The sequence below is a fragment of the Lichenostomus cassidix genome, chromosome 4 (assembly GCF_008360975.1).
Source record: "Lichenostomus cassidix isolate B80296 chromosome 4, HeHo_3.0, whole genome shotgun sequence".
NCBI classification, from domain to species: domain Eukaryota; kingdom Metazoa; phylum Chordata; class Aves; order Passeriformes; family Meliphagidae; genus Lichenostomus; species Lichenostomus cassidix.
The window spans coordinates 48941574-48954095 of NC_139484.1; the positions used below are offsets into that span (position 1 = coordinate 48941574).

At 34.6% G+C, this 12522-nt stretch overlaps 1 protein-coding gene across 1 annotated transcript in view; it reads right to left on the reverse strand.

Annotated features, from left to right (window-relative positions):
* Positions 1-12522, reverse strand: part of WDR19 (WD repeat domain 19) — a 39894-nt gene that overhangs the window by 6576 nt on the left and 20796 nt on the right. The window contains exons 24-31 of the mRNA XM_085059131.1: positions 11641-11724; positions 10443-10589; positions 9904-10028; positions 8161-8273; positions 7182-7250; positions 6739-6816; positions 2322-2418; positions 85-209 (exon numbers count right to left, since the gene is read on the reverse strand). Coding sequence (XP_084915257.1) covers positions 85-209; positions 2322-2418; positions 6739-6816; positions 7182-7250; positions 8161-8273; positions 9904-10028; positions 10443-10589; positions 11641-11724 — 838 coding nt within the window. The remainder of the gene's footprint in view (positions 1-84; positions 210-2321; positions 2419-6738; positions 6817-7181; positions 7251-8160; positions 8274-9903; positions 10029-10442; positions 10590-11640; positions 11725-12522) is intronic.

Sequence of the window (12522 nt, forward strand, 5' to 3'; positions counted from 1 at the left end):
ATGTACACAGAGCATCCATAAGTACAGTTCAATAAATCAGACACTTTGCAACCAACACAGAAATTCAATTTCTCAATTCCTTACCTTCACTAAAATATAGCTGTGTAGAATCATAAGGTTTGTAGCCATCTCAGAAGAAATTTTAATCTTCTGGGTCTTTAACTCTGAATACATACTGAAAAGGACATCATGAGCATTTCGGTAGTTTCCTTAAGAAAAAAACAACGATTAACAGAAAATTAAGTTTTTTGTAACAGTATCTGTATTAATTACATATTAAGGAAGTTGAAATTATGTTGATTCTTGGAGTAAATCCACTACATGACAATTTCTTTGGAAAGCCACAAGCAGTTGCTTGTCACAGTATGCGAAACAACATCAGCCAGGAAGTAAAAAAAAAGGAAAATTAAACTCGGAGAAGTAATTAAACAACAGCAAAATATTTATGACGGCAATTTAATATAATGAACTTTAGAAGTGAAAGATGCTGTCTCCAATGAATTCTTTCCACAACAGAGAGGAGGAAAGATATTTTTAGAGCATTTACAGTTGGTTTTTTTTTTGTTCTTCAATGTCAGTTATTCAAAAGCTATTTTTTAAATGTTAATTTAGCATACTTTTACTTGATCATTTGCTTTGGCAATTCCTTGCCTCTACAACCAAACAAACCCAAAACCTGTCAAGAGATAAGTAAAATTTGAATGTTAATTCACTAGGTTATAATGCTTCAAGGTTACTATCAAGGATGGTCCAGAAACCACAGTAATTTATTAAATTACCAATGTAGCTGAAATCAAGTAACGTTTTGCATGGTTAGTCTAGTCTTAGTTGTTTTTTCTTGCTTTGTTTTGGTGGTTGGTTGGTTGGTTGTTTTGGTATTTTTTGCATTATTGGAGTCTAAGGAAGTCATACTCTTGGCAGCTGGAGGCATTTAAAGGATATTCCCATTATTTCAGCCAACTTTTCCCTTTGCCTCCCTATATTTCTCTATCAGCAGATGCTTTTACTCCACTGAACAATTTGTATGTTTTGTTACACACTACAATTGAATCAAACTGTGAAATTTGTGTGAGGCAGCTAAATACCACTTCAGAATTAGTTGCTGGAAAACAACTTTGTTTTTTTATACTGTGTTACTGACTCTCAGTATAATACAACAATTCTAAAAAACATGTGACTACATTAAAAACAACTTCAAGGAAACTGCACATAAAATGGCATCCCCAAAGAAAAACACTAATAATGACTTCAGTCTTATTATTACGTGGATTTTTAAGGAAAGAACAAACTATATTGGTGCAAACTTCAGAATCAAGCTCACTGAAATCTGCTGAAGGAAGAGGGGGCTGATATAAAACTGTCTCTCCAGAAGAATCTGTTACTGTAAGATTGGTGATTTTAATGAGACAAACGTGCTTCTTATTACACTGTTGCAGAACACATTCATACTACTGGGGAATATGAAATACACTAAGGGACACTGCATTTTAGATACAAATTTTCAGATTCAGAGAAGCAAGTAAATATTTAAACCCTTGAGCTTTTGCATTTCCTGCTTACACAATTAGCACAAATGCATTATTTACTACTATGATAGATTGGGAGATTTGCTTGCCAAGGGTTTCTGAGGTTTTTCCACTCCTCAGCTCAATGCTGAGGAGCAGCCCATAAATGTTAATTTGCCCGGGTTATTCCTGAGACTGCTATTTTTCCTTTATAGATTTTTCTTCTACATAATTGAAATGAAAAGCAAGCAGTGTTATGGTAGGGTTGTTGCCGTGGCTACAGAGGAGCGTGAGTAATGGAGGTGGCAGCTATTTTGCCTCTAGCCCTATCTCTTCTCTTTTTTTTCTATTTCTAACTTCAGCTACCCATTACAAAGGAAAACAAGGCTCAAAGTAAGCATGTCTGGTTCTTCAACAGAAATCATCTCCTGCCCATCTTCCACTGATAAAAGTCAGGTGCAAAGACTAAAGGATCAGTACCAAGTCAGAAACCATATAGAAACTGCAATTCTGTAACCTGTAATACACAGAAAGGTGAAGTCACAGGCTGTCATTAATCACTATGTTCACTTGAATTTAATATAAAACACAGATATCTTCCACAAGTTTCTTCTTTTTCCAATATTTAATACACAGGTGTGAGTCCAAAGGTTTTTCCAATGTCTACTTTCAAATTCAAAATTGAACTTGAATATAATTAAAAGCACAGATACACGTCTTCTCTAAGTGTAATCTTACATATATAACAGCACCCTAAGTAGGGAACCTAAGGAGGAAGCATTAGAGATGGCATCACACCAGAGAAAACAGACTTACCTGAACACTGCTCCTCCCTGGCAATTATTATGGCAGTTCTGGCAGCATCTCGGTACTGCTTTAGGGCCATGTACAAGCGGAACAGGTACTTGGCATCCTTAAGGAAATCATACAAAAGCAATTAATACTGACCAAATATGTACTGCTGTATTCCCTCTCTTGACTTGCTCATCCCACCACATTTTCCAAAGAAAGCAGACAAGCTTGCTGCATGAAAAGCTCTTGGTATCAACACACTTCAGCTATGCCACAGCCACATGCAGGGTTTGGCTGTTGCTCAGGCCCAGGAACACTCATGCCAAGGGCCTGCATGGAGTCCTGGCAGCTCAGCCCTGTCAGGAGAGATGCAGAAAGCTACACACCACTATGCACATGGAGAGTTGTACAGGGGGAAAACCAAACAACTCCAGATGTGTGGCCATTTATGGTGTCAGAACAGAACCAAAGGACTCCTTTTAGAAATAGAAATCTTACTAGAAATGCTCAAATTGCATTATGGGTCTAAATGCAAACATTGCTTAGTGTGGATAGGGATGACAAAATCTGGCTACTAATGACTGTATTGTTGTGGGACCAGATGGTAGACATCCAAGACAGCTAAAAGATTGAAAATCAGGGGACAATAAGCTAACAAAATGCATAAAATTTATAATTTGCTATACCATGTACTTTTGATAGTTTCTGTAACCCAAGAATGGCAAATGTAGCAAAAGGTTCACCCAAAAATTGGCAATCCAACAGCAGGCAAATTAGTGAAAGAATTTAAAAACAAAACTGAAAAACCAAGATGGCCGTATTATAGGAAACAAACATGAGTTCTACTTTTGTAAGTGTACCCAAATGTCTAGAAGACTGGGAATAAAAAAAACCCAATGAAAGAAAGAATTGGTCTTTGATAAGGATTTTGAGAAAATCCTCAAGAGAGTTAATTCCTAAAGATAAAAAATAAAATATAGGAATAGAAAAGAAAGACTAGAGAAATTAAGTATTAAAAATATTCTATTTATTGCTATTAAAGAAGTTGAAAAAATAAAAAAGCAAAATAAAATGACCTTGCTTATGCTGAAAAGGAACTATTAAGTGAAAAAAAAATTGGGTTAGTGTCACATTCATCAGCAGTTGATATAAAATCCATTTCTAAAATGGGATCAATAAACAGTAAAGCCTGTATATGGTAATCTTTTAACTAGTAAATAAGGATTAAATTAAGGGGAAGTATTGCATATAATGGTATGATTCCAACTTAAGTGTGTAAGTAAAAAAAAAAACCAAAAAAACTCTGGGAGCTTTATAGAGAGTTTAGCAAAAAAATCCAAACCAGCTAATTAGTAATCCAAACCAATTATTAGTAATAAATCCACATATTTAAAGTGTGTATTCTATGTTAAAATGGTATAAAAATTTTTATAAAAATAATTGTATTAATCAATGCGCTATTTTCTGGAATACTGTGTGGGTTTTGCATGTCAGTCTCAGACACAGCAAAAAATGCAGAAATTCAAGGGAACAGAAATATTATAGATATAAAATATTTCCTTATAGAAAAGATGACTGCAAGGATTAGCTTGTACTTGAGTAAAAAAGAAAAAATTACAAAAAAAAACCAGAAAAAAATGCAAGAGAGGAAGAATTGCATATGGAAAGAAAACAGTGAAGACAAATCTTCTTTTTAACTTGAAATGTAAGGAAAAACATTAGGTGACCAAAAGTAATTACTGTTAAACTAATGATGGAGCAGAATTTTAAGTAACACACGATCAAAAGGTTGAACATCATAAGAATTGTAATTTAAGAATAATGAAATAATTATCTGGATAATAATGTGACTACAACTTTTATTAACAGATATTATTTATCCACTGTAAACTGCCTTAAAAAGAAAAATTATTATTCCCTGATTATGGTAAACCAAAAATCACTAAGAATAGTGGGTTATGAAATAATTCTTCCCCAACTTCTGACATCACATAATGACCAGAGATGGCCATTCCATCTATGATAAGCAGAATCCAGGCTGCTTCTCCCCTTTCTCCAGGATAGGATCCTGTCTCAGCATGGACCAGTGGTCTTACATGGTATTTGCCATGTTTTTAACTGTATCTTACTTAAATAATATATTTTAATTACTTAAAAAAAAGAAAAAGCAAAAGTTGTTCAGGAAAATTAGTCCTATGTTTTACTTTCATATTCTTAACTTTAAAGTCATTAAGTTTCAAAGCAAAAAATGCAGGAAAAGAATTTCTAATACATTTCCTAAGGTCTTTTGAAAATTTATTACTGCAATCAAACTGATTTAATATTAGATATTAATAATTTTAGTTTAATTTTTCTTTTTAAAACATATGTACTCCAAAGATATGCATACAGAAAACTGCAGAACCTTGCTAGTTAATGTTCCCTAAAAGAGCACACATGACAATTTAAGAATCTTACACAAATACAATAGTTCACATAATCACACATTTAAGAAATAGTTTATAATTAGTCTGACAATAGTGTAGCAAAATTTTGGTGAGCATAATAATTTTGATAACAAGGTACTTCATTAAAATGCAACATAATTGTTGGCTCTGACAGTTTTAAAGCAATCAGCCTGCTGTCAGTGATAATCTGGTTTGAAGATCAATGTTTGAAATTATTAGCAAGTTTCTGCTGCACTGCTACTTTAAAATTCAACCTTACTTTCAGCTTTACAAAAATGCCACAACATAGAAGCTTCTATTTTCTAAAAACAATGATATCTTGCTTAAGTTCAAGAACAGTCTCCATAGCACAACGAAGATAAAGACTGTTTTCAAAGTAATTTTTAAAACAAGTATGTATGATTTGATATAGTAAAATTTTGTTACTCACTGAGAGAGACTATGGTTGATTGGATTAAAGCATTCAGAAGAAAAAGAGAGAGCTTTTAAATAAGGAAAACAAAGCTCTACACTGAAGTTCAAAACAATGTTAAATATGACAATAGCATTTACAAAATTCTTAAGTTTTTTATAAAACTTTTAGAATCTCTTCACTATGGAGATCATACTGTAGCTCACTTCCCTTGCTCAGTTCCATACACTTTTTTGAACAAGGCAGCTGTGCTGATGTTCTGAGAAAAGAGACTAGATGCTACAGTTTCTGTCCACCCAACTTCCAGCATAAATATGAAATTAGTCTTGCTTAAAATGAAACTACATAGATTTTTCATCCATTGCCTCCAACAGCTTAATTCCCTTTGGGCTCTTCCAGTTGAATTCTGTTTGTTTTGCTGTGTTTTGCTTCTCATAATTTTATTGAACTTCACATGTCATATTAGAGGTTAAGGTAAGGGGTAAATAACAAAGGTGTAGAGGTTTCATTTGGTTCTTTTTTTTTCAGATTTTACAAAAGCAAAGTTTGCTTGGCCATCAACTGCCCAGTGTCTCAAAAAGTCTAAAATATCAAACCCTTAATCCATACAGAGAGGAAAGAGACAGAGTTTCCAAATTCCTAAGAGAATTGCAAACCACAGCTGTAATATTAGGGATGAAATCAACTTCCTTCATGGAGACCTTGTCATCTCCATAATTACCAAACCTTATTACCCTCTGCAAGGCATAATTTGTTCTTCCATATATGTATCATATTGTACCTGACTGTATTTACCATGACTTTGTATGAGACCCTAAATTCCTTGACTAAGCAGTTGATTGCACACTGCAACATCTTCACCTGAGATCTGGCTTTCACCACTTAGCTCGCAGATCAGCTGAAACAGGCAGTTAAATGTCAAGTGGTTGAGTCACTTAGTTCCATGAACTCAAGCCCAAATACGACTGAATGTACTACAAGCTCTATTGTCATCAAAGTCATTCAGAAATCAAAAAGGAGCTGAGAATTTTGAAAATCTTATTAATTTTTAAACATTTTATGCCTGACACTGATATTGAACGCAGGAACTGGTTCATGTAGCCTGGTCAAGTTTGGGGTTTTGACATGCATCTCCTACTTATTACCTTACTTTCTTCCACTGCAAAAGTCAGACCAACTCTATTGCAGGAAGAGATCAGTGCTGTTGCTCATCCTGAGACACACACATGCCGACTGTCCATCTGGGAAAGGCAACAGTCAGCTGGCAAATTGGCATCAACGAACAGCTAAGTTTTGTCTCGTACCCTCCATACAAGAATTAATTTGGACCTCCTCTGTCCAACCACTTGCTTTCATAAAGATGACTGAAGAAAAATTATTATATCTAAGATAGTTGCTTCCTTTCTTATATTTCTGAAACTGGAGTTACTGGATGAATGACTCATGGAGTGATCATACACGTCTTGCTCCTTAATGAAAGCTAAAGCACAGTCTGTGCCTACTAAAAATTTTAGGACAAAGTAAGCTCAAAATACCTTGTAGCACAGAAATGTGACACAATAGCAGTGATAAAATACAATACCTGAGGCACGCCATCACCCTCTCCCATAAGATAGTCAATCAGCTGATTCGTTAAGGCTTCATCTTTTGCCCGTCCCACCTATTGAGAAAAGACACAAGAAAATATGATATGAAAGAAGAAGAGAAAAATAACTTGCTCATGACGAGGCTTTCAATAAAGCACTGAAACTAGATATATTTAGAACATTATTTTTTTAGTTCTGCATGTTCAAACCAGACGATGCTTTGGTTCATCATCTTTGACATACAGCAGTTCATATTTATTTTCTAAAGTGTTATGCTGGGATTTTTAGATACTTTTAGATATAATCTTTACTGATACGGTTTTCCTTCTATTTGCAATCTGTCCAAACACACACTCAGTGATGCTAGGAAAATGTCATAATACTGAAAGTAAACTTCTTTAAAAGATGAAGAATTTTTTGTTTTATCAAAGTTGCTTACTGTTTCAATTGCCATTTCCATAGCCAAGTTATCTTCTGTGTTTGGACTTTTCATGAAGTGCCTTAATGCCTAAAATGATACAGAAGAAAAGTTAAAACTGGGACACATGAAACTCACTTTTTTCTAATTTTTATTAAGTTCTCTCTCTCTGCATTTTGACAGTCAAGTGGCACACTGAATGCTTATCTCAACTACAGAGGCAGCAGGTGCTCTTACAGATATTCATGCAAGAAATAACCAATTCTTTGCTAAATTCTGGTGTACACCTTCACTAACTATGAAAGATGTTCATGGCAACATGGTGAGAACAAATTAATGATTAATGTAATTAATTTCAAAATGTGATTCATGTAATAATGTTTTTAATGTCATGGATAGCCCCACCCTGCCCACCCCCTGCCTTCCCCCGGCATGCCACAGTCGAAGGAGTTGTCACCTACAATAGCTGTAATTTGCAAAAATCAGTCGTATTTTTCTGGTAACTGCTCAGTATGCAAAAGTCAAACATTTAATAAGCATAAATTCACAGACTTGTAACTGATCAAAAGTGTGTCAATCAACATACTTCAATTAACATATTTTCTTTTTTTAAAAAAAAGCTTCCAGGGCACACTACAGCAACTAAATGAATTAGTTACTCTGCAACCAAGTCTCCACTGGTCAAACCAATGAAATGTAAATAAATTGCTGCTGTGGATCATGACATTTAGAGACTCATTGACAATAGTATATCATTGATTCACCTCAAGCTTCTACTGCTATGAAAAACCTATGTGCAAGGCAACGTATAATTCACAGAACACAAGCTAGGTAATGGTAAATATAAATAGCTTGCTCACATTTTTTATACTTTTTAAAAAGTATCAGTCTGTCATCAGTAAAGGCACTTAAAATCTACTATGAACTTCCCTGAAGTACTGTATTTTGAACAGTTTCTACAAACATTTCACTTCAACTGTTTTACCCTTTAAGTACTGACCCGTCCGTATTGACCACACAGCAAGAAAAATTTCCCCGCCTGAAAATGTTTCTTTTCTGCTTCAAAATACAGTGCAATGCTCTGATAATCTTCATTGGTAGAACTTTGAGAACCTGCAACAGACAGATCTAAGTGATAGCAGGGTACTCTTTTTAACCAAGATAAAGACCTTACTGAAGGAACAAATGCCTATTCTACCTTTTTTTCCTACTCACATACAAAGAAAACCAAAGCCAAACAGACTCAAATTATGTCTTACACATTTTTTCCTAGTTAATCAGACGAAATGTCAGACATTAGGAGCTAATAACATAGTTGTTTCCATAGATTTTTACACCACAATGAGATTTCTGTTTTTCACAGAATCATAGAACTATAGAATGATTTGGATTGGAAGGGATCTTAAAATCATCTAGTTCCAAGCCCCCTTCCATAGGCAGGAACATCTTTCACTAGACCAGGTTGCTCAGAGCTCCATCCAACCTGGCCTTGGAACACTTCCAGGCATGGGACCATCCCCAACTTCTGTAGGCAACATATTTGAGTGTCTCATCACCCTCAATGTAAAGAATTTTTTCCTAATATCTAATCTAAATCTACTCTCTGTTAGTTTAAAACCATTCCCCCTCATCCTGTCACTACAAACTCTTCTAAAAAATCAAAATAAAAGGGCATAATGATAATCTAATAATTTTTTTCCATCATGTCTTGGCAACAATAAAGCAGTGCAAGTGCTTATCACCTGAATTGCTTTCACAGTTTAAGAATAAGGAGGCATACTTGTACAAAGCAAGACTATCAGGATCAATGCAACCATGTGGTAGCAGGGAATACTACTTCACTCTTCTAACCAAGACTCCATTTTGCTGTACACATGTAAAACAAAGCCACTCCTCCAAAGTTAGTTTCAAACCCTTTTCCCACCCACTTAGATTACAATTTGAGATATCCTATTTTGGATAGAAGTAAGAAATCATAAGGAACAATTGTGGCCACCTTGACAAGCATCTGCAACCATACATCTCCGAGCTAACTGTTGCCAAGTTACCAACATGAAGTTTTATAACCTTCATAACAAGAAATTTTCTAAAGGAAGAGATTAATTGAAAATATGAGGATTTGGTAGATACATATATGGAGTTGATAGGGCACTCTTCAAAGGTGCCTCATGCAGATGAAAACTATAAAATCTAGTGCAAATTGACAAGCTGGACTCTGACTGGCTTGATGGCCTAAGATAAAAGTGAGCTTCTCAGTGAGGTCTCCTTTCTGTCTCTCACTGAGACAAGAGGGGGCTGTGAAGGGTCTTAAAGAGACAAAAAAATAGAAGAAAAAGTGACATATACATGTAAGAAAAGAGCTGGAACCATGAGAAAAGGAAATAAAAATCAGGAACCATACCAGTAAAATTCTCTGGTTTGCATTGTGGTCAATGAAAGGGATTCCTCAATGCGCACAAGAAAACAGTCTAGAGAAATGTTCTGTCTCTATGGATAAGCAAAAAAAACTGTAGGACAGGCAAGATTTGAAAACAACCCAGACTGATGACCAATGGAAGCATCATAGCTGAAAGCAAAGCCTGGCTTATAGGCCTGAAGTACCCAAATCATCAAATCTGGCCATGATGACTGGAAATGGGAAACCAAACTTCACACCCATTGTCTTATGATTTCAAATTGGTTGAAACCAACTAAAAGAACAGCAAAACATAATGCATGCGAATTATGAACCTGGAATACTCACTGATGATATCAGCATAAATCTCCATCTTGTTGTGCTGTTGAGCTAATGTGAAAGCTTCATTATTACACTTGGACATGACCAGGAACTGGATGGCAGAACCATAGTCTCCAAGCTGCAGAAAGAATCTAATGAGAATGACAAATTAATACCTTAGTACTAATTAGCTTAATGAATACACCAAATGTTTTAGGAATATAGCACATAACATACATACAAATATAATATATTTCTAATCCATTTTGTATCTTGATTGTTTTAACTAGGTTCCCAAAATTAACTTAGCATAAATAATACAGCATGGCAATTTTTTATTGTTGTCTAAACCTATTACTTCAGATTAATATAATTTTAATCAGAAAGTTACAACAAAAAAAGATCTGTGCCTGTTTAGTTGTCCAAACCTTAGAGAACTCAAATCAATAAACTAAATTAGACAGTCACTGGCCAAGCACCAATAACCAGAGTCTAATATGTTAGCAAACCTCATAAAATCCCAACAGATATGGAATTCTTTTTAATGTGCATTACATGATTGTTACCTGGCCACCATCTTTGCTCCTTCAAGAGACTGTGTGTCCCTCACAATAGTAACAGCCTTTTCAGGATTATTTAGGTGCTCCAAATATAGTCGAATTACACTGTCCCATTGTTTTGCATGTTCATAAGCTGTCACAGCTTCTGTGTACCTGAAAAGAATGGTTCCACATCAGTTTAACTTTTTAAACAACTTTTTATAATACACTTTGAAGGAAACAAAGTATTTTACTTCTAGATTATTCTGTGACACCTTCCTTTCAGTTTGCATATAATTGCATTGTTCTGCATTTGCTATGGTTTTTTTGGTCTTTCATTTTCTGTTAGGACAACAAAAAGCACAGGCAACAGAAAAATATCGACTACAATACTATTTTTGACCTACTCTGCCAGCATCCCTTTTGCTATATATTAAAACCAGTTCATCCATTCCATATGAAACTTGGAAGCAAGAGAAAAATAAAAACCAAGCAGGATAGCTAGCTGTACAATTTTAAAAGTAAGACCTCTTTTCTGTTCTGTAGATGTGATCAAGAAATTTCTCATTCTCTCACTATGCAATTGACACAAACAGTATTTTTCTAGTCTCATTAATGCAAACATTAAACTCTGGTGCTGTTTCATATTTTAAAGTATCATTATCCTGAAGCACATTTATTTACAGGTAAGGACTAGAAGGAACTACATTTCATGATTAAATATAACCTATTTGGGACTTTCACTTCAGCTAATAACCACATTATTCAATATTATGCAAGTGCAGCCATTAAGATGTACCAGTAATTTGATTCTAGAATGAAAACAATTCTGTTGTGATTATTCTCCCTTTGAATAACCTATAAAATCACAGCTAAGGAGTTGTTAGAAACAAATTGAACTTGAATACTCTGCTAAGTGGAATATTGCACCATGTGCAGTACTTTAAAACATTTGATGATTTTTGTTAAAAAGATATTTATGTTTACACAGGAAAATAATTAGAAACACATCTTTGATACCAACAGAATGTCCTTAGATTATGTTTCAAATCTTCAACATACCTAAGCATAAACTTAAGTTTACATATTTTAGAATCCATTTTCAATCTATTTCCATTTAATGCAGAAGTTTCAGTATGTGTTTTAATTTATTTTACAAAACCACTAATGTATAACAGTAACAGCAATAACATGTTTCATATTAAAAAACAGCATTCAAAAGTACCTGCCATCTGCTTCCTTAGCCTTTGCATATTGTAGGTGAATCTTTGGAGATGAAACATGAGGAAGAAGTTCACCAACCTTTGCCCTAGAAAGATAATAGCCGTTTAATAAATATATCTGGTTCCAAATTTTCTCCACTAAAGCTGCCATTATTTATATCAACACTGAAAAGGAGTCTGAAATAGAAGAAACGGAACATAATGTACAAACTTTGGAGGCATTTCAGTATTTTCAAAAAGCTGCACTTTAAGAACTGGAGATCAATGACTGCTTCATGAGCATACAGGCTTAAAGAAGACAGTCTCTTCTCTATTTTTAAGTCTGAGATGTACAAGCAGAAGAAGTGCCAGACCAACAATTTTTACCTCAGGTGTTCTCTGATTAACTAACACAAGAAGCACAGTATTAAAACTGCTACCTGAAAGATCTATAAAAGCCAGCAAACTAAGCAGTGGTCTTTCAGGACAAAGGATATGAGAGACTCAAGAGAGTCTGACCTTAAATCTCATCTCTCTGACTAAAAGATGGGCACTCTTCAAACTGAACCTCCTTTTGAAGGGTAAATAAAGCTTGTACCTCCCACTTCACCAATCAAGGTTATTATTAGATGCAAGCTACCCTCCTTAACCAAGTGTTCTCCTGGTTCATTTGATGCTACAATTCTTTGATGGAATGAAATTTTCATTTTTCAAATAAATGGATGCAATATTCCAACCTAATCTTTAGGGCAGTCATGTGAAAGAAGAGAGGTCTTACTGAACTTTCCAAGTTCAGTACTGAAGTTTCCAAGTTCTTAATATGAGGAGTAATGCAATTAGGCCAGAACTGAGTCCTTAAAGTTCTCAGAAAATTTTATTTTTCCCATGGAGGCTTCAAAATAATC